Source organism: Phragmites australis, chromosome 22, assembly GCF_958298935.1.
Source record: "Phragmites australis chromosome 22, lpPhrAust1.1, whole genome shotgun sequence".
In the NCBI taxonomy this organism is placed as follows: Eukaryota; Viridiplantae; Streptophyta; class Magnoliopsida; order Poales; family Poaceae; genus Phragmites; species Phragmites australis.
Genome location: NC_084942.1, coordinates 6160890 through 6178332, shown reverse-complemented (window position 1 = coordinate 6178332; position 17443 = coordinate 6160890). Strand labels below are relative to the sequence as shown.

Below are 17443 nucleotides of genomic sequence, written 5' to 3'. Positions count from 1 at the left end.
CCCGATTGTTATCCCTAATAAGGACTGAGGAGAGGTGAGTTATTTGTTTCCTAGAAAATAAGATGATTGCAACGGGTCGTGCGACTCACGTGAGGGGCACGGAGGAACATGCCGCACGGTCTGTCAATTTTTTGTGATTATATTTATTTCGAATCTTATGACATATTTTATGTCAGTGACCATCCTAATCTTATACGCCATCAAACCAAACACTAGTAAATATGAAACTATCATCTCCCATCCCTAAATATCCATAAAACCAAACATACCGTAGAGGGAAGATAGAATTCAAGTCATAGCCGACTCTAGTCATTACAACGCCGGGCTTTATAAGCCATCCAGGCGCACGGCCAACTCACACACGCGACTCAGACACCGAACGCACCCACAGTCCGGTTCACCCGACCGAGCCACCCGCACCAGCCAACGCCAGAGCGGGCACGCCAAGCCTCGAGCCTCGACACGCCCAGCCTCACACGACCCTGACAAGGCGGCGTTCCACGAACACGCCTCCACCCTCCTGCTTCCGCCGAAGCGCGGCAGCCACCCCGTGAGGAACTCCTCCCCGCCTCCGTTCGGCAGGCATTGGATTTGGGGTGAAGTGGAGATCCGCCGCTTCTTTCGTTGGTACGGAACCCTAGCTCGATTGGATGGGTTTTCGATGTGAGAAATCAAATCCAATTTTTTTCTTCTTTCCATCATTTTTTTTTTTGCGGGGTTTATTTGCTACATCGTGGAGTACTGTTCAAATCCATCCATCCATGGTTCCGGTTCGGTTCGATTAGGCTCTTCTTCTTCGGCTCGCGCACAAGATCGATCGATCGATATCTGTTCACACCTAGGGCTTGGCATCCTGGTAGATTGGGGTTTGAACTGAATCCCATGCCCCACGCCTAGAGTATGCGGTGTCTTGGCGTACAGGGTAGAATCGCCAAGAGAACTTACGGGGTTCCAATTTGATTCCTCGAATTCCAACCGATGTGCCATCCGTATTGTTGTGACTGCTGCTTGTTAATGATGGAAGTGCTGACTGCAAGCTGGTCCTTTTTTGTTTTAATTTGCCAAGTCAGTCACCGAGAGGTAGTCTGCACAGTTCGAGGATTCAAAGACTTTGTAGCTGCCGTTCCTTTGTAGGCCATACCTTGTCATTTTAGGTCTGTAGGAAGATGATATGGGCTCTATCTTACCAGTGTCATATCTGCTGCTGCAATTTTATTTGATGTATACACCGGTTTTCACATACCCATAGTGATGGATTTCGTATAACTCTATTGTGTTTTGATGTTTGTTTCAGCCAAGGCACCAAGCATCATGCCGGAAAGAGGTCGCCTGCCGCGGCGTTTCATTGACGATCGCAGGGGGTATCCTGAAGTCCGTGTAGTTGAGGATCGTAGGGCCTATCCTGACATCCGTGTGGTTGAGGATCGTAGGGGCTATCCTGGCATTCATGTGGCTGAAGAACGTAGGGGTTATCATGACATCCATGAAGGTCCACGCATGAGGGGAGCTCCTCGCCCTCACCCAGCTATTCTGGATGAAGAGCTTGAATTACAGCAGGTTGAACTCTGCAGGCTGTTGGCAGACAACCGTGCTCTGGTTGAGGAACGCACAGCCTTACACAGAGAGGTACAAGGTGGAAAAGATGAGGTCCGCTACCTGAACATGATCATTGCAGACATTAAAACCGAGAAGGAAGATTATATCAGTAAGCTTGTTGACAAGAGGAGGAAGCTTGAATCTGAACTTAGAGCACATGAGCACTTACGTGATGAGGTTGTGCATCTTCGTGGTGAAATTGATAAGCTCGCTGCTGCTAGGAAAGAACTCTCTGCAGAGGCTGCATCTCTCATGCAAGAGCTGACCAGGGAAAAATCTGCCAAACAGCAGTTACCTATGCTGAAAGCAGAGCTTGATGGTCTGCAACAGGAACTTACTCATGTGAGGTACATCTGCAGTCTCTTTTGCTCCATCTGATTCTCAGGTACATGAGTTAGTCATTCAAATATTTATATACTTTTAAGGTCATTGCTTTGTCTTCCACAGGACTGCATGTGGATTAGAGCAGAAGGGGAATTTTGAGTTGGTGGAACAAAGGAAGGCGATGGAGAAGAATATGATTTCTATGGCACAAGAGATTAAACAAATGCGAGCTGAAGTAGCTAACTTTGAAGCGAGACCATGGGGCACAGGTACGTTGTTGGGAGTTGAGACTAATCTACAGAACAGCATCTGTAAATCTTATTCTTGTTGCATGCAGTTCCTCCTTTCTTGGGCAGTAATATTAATATGAGATGTGAAATAAACAGCTTACTACAATAATAGTATCCTGCACAAGAGAGGAGCCCTTACTGTATATGTTTTAAATAATATAAATTGAGGGGGCTTGTTTCATATTCTTGGACAGAAATAATTACTTAGCTATGTGCTTACCGAGCCCTGTTGAGTTTGCTAATTGGGCTGGATATGATAGTTTAAAAATGAAACAATACTTTCTCTGGGTTACTTAGGACATATCCAAAATGTGTAGAAGCAATAATATTCGTTTCTTTAATTAGAGAATTATCCATTAATCAAATACATATTTTACGTGTGTTGGCTATTCTTTATGCTGATGTGAAATTAGACATTAGTTTGGGACATGCAGAATTGACGATTGATAGTCCAATAGTCTGACATTTTCCATCGTTGTCCTCTATATGGCTTAACTCAACAATTATTGTTTAATGGACTGATAAAATATGGTGGAAAATTATGTATTAGCATGCCTTAATCAGTGTTCTCCTAGGCGCTAGTTGGTTGGCAGTACTAGGCAGGGCTAGGTGGCCGCTGTGGGCAACACTTGCCCATAATAAGAGTAAACTCAGGAATGTTCCTCATCAACAATGAGTGCTTAAATAATTTGTTAAGACTTAATCATTACAAATGTAGCATGGACAGTGATTTTTTTCAAAGTAGGCTTCCTGAAATTGTAATTCTTGTCAGCATCGTTGATGTTTTGTGTTTGCCATTTTTTATTTCTTTAATATAAGGTAGAATTATTCTCATGTTATTACTTTTACGTACTCTTTAAGGTGGAGCGTATGAGATGCAGATGGGTAGCCCTGAAGTGACCTTCGCTACTCCATATGGAGATAATTACAATATCCAAGCGGTATGATATCCTAAAAGATGGCAATATGAGACCATTCGATTCTTCCCTTATTAGCTCAAGATGGTTCCTCATTTTATCCGTAACTTTCTATTTTGTTACCAGGGGGCTTCTGAGAAAGGTCCTTTGCATCCTCCTGAATCTAGTTCATGGGGCTCATATGACAAGAATCGTCTTCAGTACCGCTAAGATCACAACTGTTATATATTCCTGGGAGAAAGAGTCACCTTCTAGGTGTTAATGGTCATGCCACATGGTTTACGATACCTATGTTTTATACTTGCTTGCGTTACCATTAAGAGTTGTCTTGTTTGAATGCTTCTAATCATTTTAATGTCTATGGTAATTTTTTTTCCGATGCTATCCAAGTACTGCTTACGTTTTGGCTAAATAGTATTAAAGTTGTTTATTATTATTATTATTGTTGTTGTTGTTGTTGTTGTCTCATCATCTTTTTAGTTGAATCTTGTGGGCTTCATCTATAGCCTACCCCAACTTGCTTAGGACAAAGGCTTTGTTGTTGTTGTTGTTGTTGTTGATACCAATGTCTAGGTTTCCATGGCTATATGGATCTACGACTAATAATATTTTGATAGGGCTTGGACATATATGATATGCATTTATTAGAGTAGATCATACATGCTCCATATGGTATATCTAGCCTGAATCTAATATTAACTGCAAAATGTTGAATGAGACAAAAATACTTCTTACATTGGCACATTGCGCAGTAGGTAGCATTCTACACAACAAATTATTGAGCTTCATATGAGACGATATGCATCATTACATGTATCAGCTAGAGATAGGAGAAGTTGTCTACAGTTCTGCACATCTCATTCAAATATTAGGTTTAGATACAAGAGAGTTGGACCACATTGACCTGTATGGGTCATATGGTCCAAGATAGCTCTATATACATAAACAGATAACTGACCCCTAAAACTCAAGGTGGATCAGGAGGTTCTTAATCTGAAACACTGAGTTTGAGAAGGTGAATACAATGTTGAGCTTGACTCAAGCCTTTGTGGAGAAGCTTGAAGCTCAGAAGGCACATATTGATGACTGTCGACAATGAAAGATGCATTGACACCAATGAGCTTATTTCAGTTCCTGTTTCACTGGATCATTGACAGTTGTGAATTGCACTGGTACTACCACATAGAATAAGAGTAGGATCAACATATGAAATTCCAAGATCAACCAACAACTAACGAAGCTGGTTAATCTCTATAGCATGATACAACAGTCTTCTTCTTGGACTTTCATGCAATGAGAAAAGTACAAAGAAAAATCCAATAACCAGTAATAGAATGATCAACAGGATCACTTGTTTAAGTGGAATCGGAGCAAGCACAGAGCTGAAACTGACTCGAATGTTCATCAAACAGGCGCTGTGAGGCTGTCCCCATCAAGTATCTTAGCATACAAAGCAAGTGCCAACAGTGTACTGAAGTAGGAGGACTAACAAGTACACCGTGGTTAAAGATGTAGGTCCATGGGTACAGCAGCTATCCATGTATCAGTGAGATCAGAAGGAGCAATGAGATCCTGAATATATCTATGCTGAGATATGTAATAGCTATCAGATGTAGAAGTGACCTCAATCACCAAGAAGAAGCTTAGAGGACCCAAGTCAGACATCATTGAGATGGTTCTTGGAAAAGCAAGATATTGCCTGTCATCTCCAATGATCAACATGTTATCCACTATAACCAAAAGTGAAAGTGCAGAAACACTCAGAGGTATGAATGAACAAAGAAGGATTGCGATCATTAGGAGTAAACCCAGCAACTTTGACAACCGGACCCAAGTGCTTAAACCAGGCTTGGGGTGTTCACTTCAGGTCATAAAGAGCATGATGAAGTAGGCGAACATAATCTATCGAAGCCTCAACCTGCAGGTGATTCCATATTCACCTTCTCGTGTAAATAAACGTTTAGAGAAGCATTATTTACATCCATATAAGAGATCATCCGCAATGAGCTGCTTGCTTGTCTGCAACCATGCAACTTCGGTTAAAGTTTGCAAGAGCTTTCATTTGCCAGATCCCAAAGAGGCCGGATCTACTTCATGTTCTGATCCAAAATATGGTGGTTTTTGGCGCACATGTTGATCTAGTTATCTGTGCTAACCACCATTTTGCTGGAGAACTATAAGATGATTTCTGATTTATCCCCTGGCATGCATGTAGCTATCATGCCATACATATGTTTGGTCATTCTTTGATCTTCGTTGTGTTGCTGCAGTACTCCCGCAGGCATGAACAGTTGAGGATACTTAGAGTACTGTGCCTGAACTGTATGAGCAGTTAGATTAGAACTTCTCCCCATTTGGGAGAAAGCAGAAGAATTATGATGTTTTTGTGATAGCAGCAGATAGAAGTTTGATGGTACTAGAATTTAGCTTCTTTGCTGCTGGTAGAGGCAGCTGGGCTTTTCCATTCACCCCTCCCCCAGTTTAGGACTCCTTGTAGGAAGATCTGTACAACCGCAAGGGAAAAGGCGCAGCAAGACAAGATCTTAGTTAAGGGTGTTCTAATTCTCTCACCCCCTTTTGGACAAAAGCAAAAGGATTATGATGTTTTTATGTCATAGCAGCAGATGGAAGTTTGGTGGTACAAAGATCTTTTGCCAAGGCTCTGAGAAGTGGAAAGCATTTCACTATTTTTGTATGACAGTAGCATATGGAAGTTTGATGTGTTCTTCCACATGATGCTTAAAGCATACTGCATACTTGAATACAACTTGGTTGAAGAGTTTAGTGAACAGCTGGACTATATGGATATACTTACCTGTATTAGGTCTAAATTAAGTCCTAACATGCTGGACTTGATTACGCCATGTACAGAGCTAATGGATATTAGTTATATTGGTGTTCTGGGATGTGATCGTGTTGCTAGCTTGTGAAGATCAATCTAGGATTGTTCAAACGGTGACGATCATTCCAAAGTTTTTCAAATGACAGTGGAAAGCTGGTGATGGTATACCAACCATGAGGCAAGTAGTTTCTTCATCCAAGCAGAAGTTGTACTGTGTTTCTATCGGCTCTTAAATGATCATTTTATAGTGCTCCTTAATTTGTTAATTTGCAGCTTAATTTAGGATAGTCAAATAAATCCTACAGAACCCTGTTATTTTATTTACTGTAGGATAGATTCCATTTTCAATATGAAGATTTGTGGCTCAAGATCCTGGGTCATTGCAATCACGCCCTCCATATTTCTGAACTGTTTTTTGTGGTCCATATCTTTTGGAAGTTTATCTTAGTGAAGCTGTTAGATATACTATCCATTGGAGAAGCCTCAGTGCTGATGAGCCTTTTTCTTTTCTGGTGGACAGACCTGTATATGATGATTTATTGCCACCAGTAAGCTTAGCTGAATGTGATCTCAAAGACCTTTAGGAATCAGGTCTCATCATTAGCATGTTGGCAATTGATGGTAGTTTAGTAGTTTCTTAGCCTAATCACTTTTTGATCTAAATTATAAGGTATCCTTTACAATTCTAGAATCCAACTAGGATTTGCAGAGACTATGTATGATCAGTCTTCTCAAGAGGTGCAATTCGCCGCTTATAACCTATGGGTTAAGAGAGAAGTTGAGGTCAATTAAGGTTCTAGGGCCTCTCCTGGATTGCCTCTATTGTGGTTATGTGTGCTGCTTTAGGAACATAAATGGTTGATCTTGAAACAGTTGGACTTAAGGTGCCATATCTGGTAGTTTCTTTGGTGACATTAATATCATCATAGGATGGGGTGTGGCTGCAACTCCATAAGCTGATAGCAATTAAGCTCTACAGATCTTATCTTGCAAATCATGGATTGGGGACTTATTGAGTATGAGCGTTACTGGTTCAGAAATAGAGGAGGAAACGGTTAAAGCTTCATGGTTAACAGCTGTTTCTCGTGCCATTCCATTAGTTTTAGAGAATCATTGCAATGTTGGCTGTTTCTCTGTCAGCTATCATGAAGAGAAGAAAAGTTAGATATACTACCTTGGGAAGAAGAGTTGTTGCGGAGCAGAACTACAGAACAGAAATTGCCATCTTCTTTGGAAAACATTATTCAGCTACATTTTACTTTCATGTACCATATGGAGGAATATACAAGTTGTATCTTGAGAATGGTTTAGTTTGTCTTGCCATAATTTCACTCAGTTGAGCTTTTGAGCACATGCTGATAAAAAGTGGCATCCTTGCTTTAAGTAGAGATGTGTTGTATCTGCAAGAGGATTATTGAAGCACTAGGCCATGGCCTCTACATTTTTTTAATCATTTTCCTATATCTCTATCTTAGATTTGATCTAGTTAAATGACCCAGATACCACAATTAACTATTGAGTCTATGAATTTTTCTTTGGATCTTCCACATCATATCGAGATATCCTGCTATCTTTGCTTTGAAGGTTAGCTGTGCTGTAGTTGTGAGATTGTTTTGATAATTACAAATTGCCTTAGCCTGAAACTCCGGAAGCTTGATATCCTTGCTGCATCCTTTAGAGCTTCTAAAGATCTTTGATCTTTCTACTTGAAATATACTAGATAGCAGCACATCCCAGGTATGCTGATATCCGCATCCTCTAGAGCTTTTATAGATCTTTGATCTTTCTACTTGAAATATACTAGATAGCAGCAAATCCCAGATATGCACTTTTCAGTGTGGTGCAATTGGGGCATGGAAGTGAAACAAGTATAAGAAATGGAGATTACCTAGCATATGGTTTTTTATTTTGAGAAGGAAAAACCTAATGCCAACTCCTTTGCTGTGAAAGTTTTGCAGATTGCGTTGATATTTTCAAGTAGTTAGCCATGTTTAAGTTCTGCTTTTATTCTGTTCTTTACCTTTTGGTTGTTATGTTTCTTGATGCTGTATAAGTGCCAAGTGGTTGCACTACGCTCGTCACAGTATGATTTCTGCGGTGTGTGCTGCTTTATCATACTATATTTTGTTATGTTATTTACAATTATGCAAACTGTCCATATGATTTTCTGTTTTGGCACAAATGCCTAATGCCTAATTCTGTTGTTTTTAACCTTGCAGGGTGAAATCCTTGGTTATCCTTACCACCAGCAGGACATATATTTGATTTGTGAGAAGAAAGGAACGGCTACTACAAGAACACAGTTAAAGTGGGATATATTTGGTGCCGTGCTAAGCCAAAGGTTCTCTCTCAGATCATTTTCATGAACCAGACCTCAGATCAAGATATCCTGACATGTGTACAAGAGTCAAGAACTTGAGCATGAAATGTGTACAAGAACTTTTTCAAACTCAAAACATCATATCAAGATATCCAGACACGCGCACAAGCATTCAAGCATGAAATGTTTTACCAATTAGGAATATGAGCAAAATCCTTGAGAAATCCGATAAAGGCACAACATCGATTGTTGCAACACTTGACATGTGACACCATGGGTGACTTTGTTCATAAGCAGCCATTATTTTGTTGCAGTTCTCTTTGGAGCTAGGGAAAATGTTTTCTGTGCATCAAAGCTGGGGAAACTTTGGTTTGTTTGGAAGCCTTTGCCTCATGTCATATGATTTCTGGTCAGTATCTGGATGAACTTACCAGTTTGTACAGCAATAGAGCGTGAGGTCGGTGGAGCCATCAGAGCTTCAGCAGTTGGGAGTATAGTAAGTTATATCTACATAAACTTCAGGCAGTGAAGACATGATGCAAGAACCTTTAAAGAGTTGAACAGAAAATCCATTTCCTGTAGATGTGATTGAGGCCAGAATGTGGCTCTGGTGCTGATGCTGTTGATGCACACTGTCATTTTGCTCACTAACTATGGTGATGATGGCACTCATAGCAAAACAAAGTTACAGACCACAGGACCTGCCCACGAACGATGTTTCCAACAAGCTGATTATGTAGTATGTATACCATGTTTATGGTGCTTGATTTTGCTGTGATACCTTCTCTGACTCTTTGCTGGAAGTGAAGATTGTTCAAATCCCCATACTCCGCTAAAAACTGTGATCATCATGTGCTGATGTGCTCCATGCAGTATTCATCCATGCCTCTGTAGTCTTGCAGCATTGGACTTTGGTATATGCCAGCCATGTCTCTGCAGATTCACTGCCCTGCATTGCGTTTTCTGAAGCCAACGAAACAATCGTGTGGTCTGTGGTGTATGGACCATTGCTGCAAGAAGCTTCTGATATCGTAGGCTGAGAATGTTGGCTGCACGGATTTGAGCTGTACAAAATGCTGTTCAGCTGTGCTCAGTCGCATGTGTCGACATTTCAGTGAGGACTGGTTCGGGGCTGTTACCTTTCAGTGAGGACTGGTGCGAGGAACTACGAATTTGACAAAAAAAAAAAAAAATCAATTACCACAAAAATCAAGACGATGAAAAACTAAAAATACATGTTCGAGGTGGCCTAAGTTGTACTATTGCCGTTGTTTTTAAAGAAATTATGTCCATAACGCGGTTATGGGTTCCGATTTCAGCGTTTATGCGCAAGGAGCGTGGTTGATTGCCATGACTACTGGTAATCAGCGCCTTGCTTCATCTCGTCCTCCCTATTTAAGGACTCGTTCTGTAGGGTTCTAACTTTTAGTTTCACGTCACACATTTTGAGTTTGTAGGTTATAATAAAGTGGTTTAAGTCTTTAATTTTAGACTAAAATAAAAATAAAATAGCTTATTTAAACAACTTTGATGTACCTATAGTTTTAACTATGAATTCGAGAGGAACATTTAGCTTAAAAAAATTATTGGAGTTAGATCTCCGTCAAACCGGCCCTAATCTGTTGATGACGAATCGAAGCTTCTGGTAGGACAGAAGTTCATTCTTTGCCTTTGCTGAAGGAGGTGTATATTTAAGCTATTATTCAGTTTTATGTAGCTGTTGGCCTGTTCTGGTTGGTCTTAAAGCAGCAATGGCTCAGCCTCTACGCAGCAACACTTCATTAGCGTCAGTATCGTGAGATGCTAGTCTCAGCAAATTGTAGGAACGCTGGCTTAAGAAATTGATTATTAATAAGCATCGTGAAATTGATTACTAATAAGCAGCGATCCTATTGTAACTGGACGGCCGGCCGGCCGGCTGGACGGCCGGCCAATGGATTGGATAATCTACCAATTCTACTCTAGAAGTTGCTCGACAATCAACGAAGAAAGAGAGCAGCATTGGGGTGCCATTTGTTGACGCGCGACTGTTCAGAACGTTGCTTCCAAACGTTCCATCGGAGCTACCTATAATCTCTCTTCCTCCTTTGGCACACAAACTTGTTCTATCGTCTATAAATCCCACACAACAGATGCACATCCAATGCTACCCATCTGTACCCAAGCCAGTCCAATTCATTAGCTATCTACCTCACAGAAAAGAAGGTAAAAAGGCTAGTAATTCCATCACTCCTCCCTCCTCTTGCTATTCCATCACACCAAGCTAATGCTACAAACTGATCAAGCGCTGACTCTTCTTGCAATCGGTTCCTTTCTCCTTCTTTCTTTCTGGCAGGTGATGGCAACAAGCGCCGGCAGTGTCGCCACGGCAGAAAAGGAGTCATGGCCGGAATTGGTGGGCCTCTCGTCGGAGGAGGCCAAGAAGAAGATCAAGGCGGAGAAGCCGGGGGCCGACGTGCAGGTCGTCCCGGCTGACGCCTTCGTCACCATGGACTACAATACCGGGCGAGTAAGGATCTTTGTGGACTCCAACGATAAGGTTGCCAAAGTTCCCATGATCGGCTAGGGGCGACCCTTGATGAATTCCTATGAACAATAAAAGCATATACTATATTTGTGGAATTGGATACATGTCTGAACGTGTGATCACTTCGCTTGGTCCACACCATGCATGTAATTTCTGTTCTTTTCTTCTCATGGCACAAACACAATTTGTGCTGGCGAGATGATATCATGAAGAAGAGGTCCCAGCTGGTTCACTAGGCATTTCGAAACCACCTGTTAAATCACATTGCAAACACTAATGGGGCGAAAATATTTCAAATCTTCCGGAGAGTGCTTTTCGGGGATAACTGCCGTGTCATTGACTTGGTCCGGCATAACACCCTTGCTGAAAAAGTTCAGAACTGCTTCAATTACATTCTCCTCCATGAAAAACATACCGAGAAACGGTCAGGACCTGGTGCTTTGAGTGGACCGATTTGAAACAAAGTATCACCTGCTTCCTGTTCTGTGAACGGCTTGCATAGTTCAAAATCATGTTATCAGTTACTTTAGTGTCAATAAGTTGGATCAGATCAGGGCTCAGTGTTTGATCTGCCGGGTACAATTCCTGAAAAGAATCCACAGCCATGGCTTGCATCTCTTTTTCATTTGTACACCAGGAGGCATAGCTTTTCTTGGGCCTTTTAGTTTTATTTTTCTTTGCTCTCCAAGACGCCCTTCGGTCCCAGTTCGGTGAGCCCGCTCCGGCCCAATACGGCCCACAGACACGACGTATAATAACTTTGGAGATCGAATGAAGAACTCAGTTATAAAATGTTCTAATTTTTTCTCTCGAAAGGACGGCACCGTGAAGTCAATTTTACTGTATAAAAGAAAAAGAAAGAGCTGATATTTATGAAAAAACCGAGTTTAAAAACCTTAACAATGGCGCATTTGTAATTTCTATAGTTTTTTAAGAACTCAGTTCCGGTGCTTAAATAAACCGTTGTAACAGATCGACTTTTGTCCATTTCAAGATAAGGTTCGTGTCTTTTAGTTCTTTCTATATATATATATATATATATATAAATATGATATTTGATGTTTTTTGAAAGATGACTTTAAATATAGATATTTGGATAACGCTAAAACATAAAATTCCCAATTGAAAAAGTTTGACTCCCAATCCTCGAAGGCATAAAGCCCTCTCGATGGCGTCCGCGCCGCCACCACTCCTCGCCCCGCACCGCCCCTCCACCACCGCCACCCGCCTCTTCACCTCCCCCTCCTCCTCGCCGCGGACCCGGCCACGCAGGCTCGTTGCGGCGGCGGCCCGCTCGATGCCTTGGCCGCACGTGCTGACGGTGGCCGGCTCCGATTCCGGCGCCGGCGCGGGCGTCCAAGCCGACATCAAGGCCTGCGCGGCCCTCGGCGCTTACTGCTCCACCGTCATCACCGCCGTCACGGCGCAGAACACCGTCGGCGTCCAGGCACGTTTTGCCCCGATCTGCTCCTCGTTTCTTTTACTACACTAGTTCGCTATCTGATCGAGACAGGGGGATCAATCGGTAGTTCAGGGGGTCCACGCGGTGCCAGAGGAGTTCGTCGAGGAGCAGCTCCGGTCGGTTCTCTCGGACATGTCGGTGGACGTGGTGAGCCCTCTTTGCCTTTCAGTATTCAGTAACGATGCCTTGACCCACTAATGTCCCAGGAGTAACTTAATTTGGGGTTAGTTCTTTGTAAACTTAGCGCGCACAGTGTCTGTGATTGTCCATATGCGTGCGACATACAAGTGGTTGTGTTGTTCGGACCGTTGCTATGAATTTCTATGGTATGTAGTATGTTTGGCAAAGTTATTCGTGGAAGAAGTTTGAAGGTTTCTGTGAATTAGTTTGTTCGGGTAGTTTGGGTGTTGGGGACTAAAAATTCCCATGAGAATAGATTGCTTCAAAATACTCTTCAAAGCACGAGAATACATATGAGGAACTGCACATCTTTGATTTTAAGGAGATTAGGGGCTTGAACCTATGCAATCGAACTGTGTTCCCATTTCACACTGCCGAGGGTATCACCAACAGTTTATGATATATAGTTACTGATGGTAGATTGTGTTTGTTGTATCTTGCAATCCTAATCCTCCATGCTTACAAGATACATTTCTCTCTCCCTCAAGCATGGTTTTTGGTTGACGCAGCTATGTTTGTATTCCAGAAAGCTTCATGATTCTCCAACAATCCTGTTTTTAAAAGTTGTCATATGAACCTGGAACTTGGAGTTATGTGATTTTCATACTAGTTCCACTTGTAACTTATACAGCACACGTTTTTTGTTCTTGAGTTGGTTAGGTGAAAACAGGGATGCTCCCTTCAGCTGGAGTAGTTAAAGTTCTGTGTGAGAGTCTCAGGAAGTTTCCAGTCAAAGGTATTCTGTATTGTTGCAAGTCTGCGATTGAAACGTAGTTAGGCCAGCTCAGCTATTTACATACCATGACTTATGCTTCTGAAGGCAGCTTTGGTGGTGGATCCGGTCATGGTATCCACAAGTGGACATACTCTTTCAGGACCATCTTCTCTCGCTAAATATAGGTACATGACTAATATTTGTTTTGTTTTGTGAGTGCTTGATTGATTGTTATTTTATGAGTGCTTGATGGATTGTTATTTTACATCCTCAGTATCATACCACTTATGGAGATACTGTTGCAATTATTTTGAGCAGGGATGAACTGTTTTCTATGGCTGATATAGTCACTCCTAATGTGAAAGAAGCGTCAAAATTACTTGGGAATGTTTCATTGCAAACAGTTTCTGACATGCGCAGCGCAGCTGAATCCATCTACAGTTTTGGTCCAAAGTATGTGTTTCTTATTTCTGTAAAAAAATCATTGTTATAAAGTGCTTCGTACATTATGTTTCATCTTAGCCTTAGCCTGCACGTGCACATACATCCAGATGTAACCAGATCTCCTAGTGTTATATCAATGCTATGAATCTTTTAAGTATATCTGTAGAAGCAATTGTTATTTATTTGTGTTGATTTGTCATCTATCTGATATACAGAATTTCTGTTAGTTCCACCATGGGGAGCTATCCAAGTATCCATTGACCATTGTTCATACCATTTGAACCCCTCACAGACTTCCACATGAGATTTATTGTTGCCCTGTCTTGGATGAGTGCTAAAACATGCCACTGTGCCTTGCTAGTTGAAAGCTCTTCATCCATAACATTGTCAATTACATCAGTGAATGCCTGAATTAACAATGCAATCACTAAATTCCTATTGATAATTAGATCTATGGTTGTTTCAACCAATAAAATGAATGTGTAGTTTACTGATGCAAATTTACCATTTGCAGACATGTACTTGTGAAAGGTGGGGATATGCCTGATTCGTCAGAAGCAATTGATGTATTTTTTGATGGTATGATTCTGTAAAATAATAGCATTTTTCTTCATCAATTGTCTTGTTTCTTTCCCTCCCTTTTTAGCAGCCTCATACAAGGTCTGACCTATTTAATCAGGTAAGGAGTTCATTGAACTTCGTGGCCAGCATATAAAGACCCGTAACACACATGGAACTGGTTGCACTTTAGCTTCATGTATAGCTGCTGAATTAGCAAAAGGTGCACCAATGCTGCATGCTGTTCAGGTAAGTGCTCGAGTACTTTTTTACTCAATGATACCTGAAAACAGTGAAGAAACTGAGGCAGAAGGCATCTTTTTAAGTGATTTTTGTCAAACAGACAATTTAGTCCCCCACCTTTTGTTATCACTAGAAAAATAATTCTTTGGCAACATTACATAGATTGAAACAGTTTCTCTAATCATGTTCGTATAATATCTTACTTGCAACTGTTTTTCTGCTACAAAAGTTGCTACCTAAGAAAACTCTCCCATATGATGGGTGACTCTTTATTACCAACATCTGGAAAATCAGTATGTGGCTGGTGGTAATTTGTGTTGTTTTAGATGATATATTGCAGTGCACATTTACTGCATCTGGCATCTTGTACCACTAACCATCCAAAAATCTACTGTAGAGTGTAGAACAAAAGTTAGGCTGTTTTGGATTACTTTTTAAGAGATGTAATTTTTTAGTCAGAATGTGTATACATTCAACTGTTATCACGATTATCAGATCTTTGGTTGTTTTATCAAATACCAGTCTTGGTGCTTAAGTCAGTTCCTAGTGGTTTCTGAACCTTGATTGGTGTTGTATGCATCTTTCTTCTTTGTAGATGAGCTGTTCAAAATAGTAGGATCTTACAGTGTGTTTTCTGTCATACATGATCTCGGCAGGACGCAAAGAAATTTGTGGAATCTGCTCTTTATCACAGTAAAGATCTTGTGATTGGGAATGGACCTCAAGGCCCTTTTGACCACCTCTTCAGGCTCAAGTCTCCCTTATACAAGATGGGATCACTGCACAAGTTCAATCCAGATGACATCTTCCTGTATGCAGTGACAGACTCTGGGATGAACAAGAAGTGGGGTCGTTCAATAAAAGATGCCGTGAAGGCTGCCATTGAAGGAGGTGCTACCATTGTCCAACTGAGGTATCTTTATTGAAAAAGATCAAGGTTTTGCTTGCGATTCAGTCTCTTCATTGTATTTCGCTGACATTCTTTGAATTTCTAATGTTCAGAGAAAAAGATGCTGAAACACGGGAGTTTCTGGAAGCTGCCAAGGCTTGCATGGAAATCTGCAGGTCCAGTGGGGTGCCTCTACTGATCAATGATCGCATAGACGTTGCCCTGGCATGTAACGCTGATGGCGTCCATGTTGGTCAATCAGACATGCCGGCATGGGAAGTGCGGGAGCTCCTGGGACCAGGAAAAATCATCGGTGTCTCGTGCAAGACCCCCACTCAAGCCGAGCAGGCCTGGAAGGACGGAGCAGACTACATTGGCTGTGGTGGTGTCTTCCCAACCACAACTAAGGCGAACAATCCCACCTTGGGGTTTGAGGGCTTGAAGGCCGTGTGCTCAGCGTCAAAGTTGCCTGTGGTGGCCATCGGTGGCATCAATCCCACAAATGCAGGTTCAGTGATGGACCTCAGCCTCCCAAATCTCAAAGGTGTCGCTGTGGTCTCTGCTCTGTTTGACCGAGAATGTGTCACAACCGAGACAAAACACCTCAGATCGATCCTGATGAATGCTTGCTCCAGATCCTAGAGCTAGCTGACAAGTCTTCACTCTTCCTTTGTGCAGGGAGATTTGTTTTCACTTCTAATCAAGTGTTTCTTATTCCCTTTGTCAAAAGAGAAAAATGTGTTCTGCTGTTCAATAATTGGAGACAATTCCCTTGAAAAGGAATAATTTGGAGACAATTCCCTCAAAAAAGAATAATTTGGAGACATTTCAGCAACTGAACTTGTAATAATAAACGAAAAATGCATCAAATTCATAGATGATGCAAGGGAATGTTTTTTCATTTTTGGAATCAATTTGACATCAGGTATAATTTGAAGTATGACCGTATGTTTCTGTTTCTGAACTATTTCATTCCAATAAGTGTCTGAAGATTTGGTCGCACTATGCTTAATTAGAAGAAAGAAGCTAACGTGACCACTACTGGATCTGGCGCTCTCATCAAATTAATTAATTGGGGAAAAGATATGACAATTTGGGTTTTTTACATGTTTTTTTTAGTCCGCATAGGTTGTGAACATAACTTTCAGCCAAGCTGTGGACTCTTCCGTAAGCTCCACGAGCATCAAAGGAGGGTAGAAAAGCCAAGTCATTTTTTGTTGTGTTCCTTGGCTTCTTCCTCGAGAGTTGAGCGCCAGAAGGCAGAGAATCAGAGATGCTCTCACGCTCGGTCTTGCCCCCAAAACGAATACCGTATGGACAGATCAAAGGCTACAAACATATGCTCAGAATTTGGTCTAAACCCATATGATCAAATTGGTGAAACGCGACCATAAAGTAGCAATGCCACTCCGAGGTCCAGAGCTATGCTTGAAGCATGGACATAGCTGTAGTAATATATGGATGCAAGAACATATCAGTATGACACAATAATGACACGTCACACACGAAATGCTGCACAGACACAGTCCAAACGAAGCGGTCATGTTATAACTTGAGTCTACTGCACAAAGTAGGTCTACATATGCAGAGTCCATGAATTGCATTCAAAACTTCAAGGTGACACAGCTATCAAGTATAAGGCAGCTTCCCTAGAGCCTATGGTGGCATAGTTGAGACAATGCCACCCATACCGGGATGGAATGACAAAAGTATAAAAATAGGATAAAATAGCGGCGAGACAAACCGTTTAAATAGGTTTCATGTGGAAGTGCATGTTTGGAGCTGAGGTATCCTAACAAATGAACTATTTAAACCTTGTTCCCTATACGACCTGAATCAATTAATAAGATAGGCAGTTATGCTGCCATTCATTTAAAAAAAGATCAATCTTTACTGTGAACCGAGCCAAGCAACCTGAGGAGTTGAGCTGGGCCTACAAGCGACATAGTAAGATATAAGGCCCATCGTACCGGGCCAGGTCAGCCCATGACCATGGAAGGATCCGGCACCGGTGCCAGTAGCAGGGCTGGAGCATTTTAGTCCCACACCGGCGAGGGGAGACGCGGCCGCTCTGGCGACGGCTTTAAAAAGGGTCGGGGTGCGGCCTTGGAAGCCATGATCCTTCAGGCAGTTAAA

General features: G+C 41.8%; 2 protein-coding genes across 4 annotated transcripts; both read left to right on the top strand.

The window, feature by feature from the left end:
* The first annotated feature begins 353 nt into the window (after positions 1–353).
* LOC133905588 (protein FLX-like 3) lies at positions 354–9407 on the top strand. Of its 3 annotated transcripts, none has more exons than XR_009907645.1 (6): positions 354–627; positions 1295–1943; positions 2044–2189; positions 3072–3151; positions 3254–3391; positions 8189–9407. XR_009907645.1 is itself a non-coding variant. In XM_062347410.1 (6 exons), exons 2-5 carry the CDS (start codon positions 1312–1314, stop codon positions 3335–3337), a joined length of 942 nt encoding a protein of 313 aa, XP_062203394.1. In that variant the 5' UTR covers positions 354–627; positions 1295–1311; the 3' UTR covers positions 3338–3382; positions 8189–9407. The 3 variants fall into 3 exon arrangements, 1 of the variants encoding a protein (XP_062203394.1); XR_009907644.1 differs by having other exon boundaries at positions 3254–3490; XM_062347410.1 differs by having other exon boundaries at positions 3254–3382.
* Positions 9408–11917: 2510 nt separating this feature from the next.
* Positions 11918–16255, top strand: LOC133904934 (probable thiamine biosynthetic bifunctional enzyme, chloroplastic). The gene is made up of 9 exons (XM_062346587.1): positions 11918–12263; positions 12351–12425; positions 13119–13194; positions 13283–13358; positions 13492–13626; positions 14132–14196; positions 14297–14424; positions 15075–15331; positions 15421–16255. The coding sequence occupies exons 1-9, from the start codon at positions 11985–11987 to the stop codon at positions 15947–15949; spliced, it is 1620 nt and encodes a 539-aa protein (XP_062202571.1). The 5' UTR covers positions 11918–11984; the 3' UTR covers positions 15950–16255.
* Positions 16256–17443: the final 1188 nt, after the last annotated feature.

What these genes read in the sequence shown, in the direction of transcription:
- LOC133905588 (XM_062347410.1), top strand. Translation starts at nt 1,312, where the DNA reads ATGCCGGAAAGAGGTCGCCTGCCGCGGCGTTTCATTGACGATCGCAGG. An exon ending in AGCGAGACCATGGGGCACAG is followed by an intron (nt 2,190 to 3,071) that starts GTACGTTGTTGG and finishes GTACTCTTTAAG; the next exon opens with GTGGAGCGTATGAGATGCAG. An exon ending in ATAATTACAATATCCAAGCG is followed by an intron (nt 3,152 to 3,253) that starts GTATGATATCCT and finishes TTTTGTTACCAG; the next exon opens with GGGGCTTCTGAGAAAGGTCC.
- LOC133904934 (XM_062346587.1), top strand. Translation starts at nt 11,985, where the DNA reads ATGGCGTCCGCGCCGCCACCACTCCTCGCCCCGCACCGCCCCTCCACC. An exon ending in ATCTACAGTTTTGGTCCAAA is followed by an intron (nt 13,627 to 14,131) that starts GTATGTGTTTCT and finishes TACCATTTGCAG; the next exon opens with ACATGTACTTGTGAAAGGTG. An exon ending in GCTACCATTGTCCAACTGAG is followed by an intron (nt 15,332 to 15,420) that starts GTATCTTTATTG and finishes TCTAATGTTCAG; the next exon opens with AGAAAAAGATGCTGAAACAC.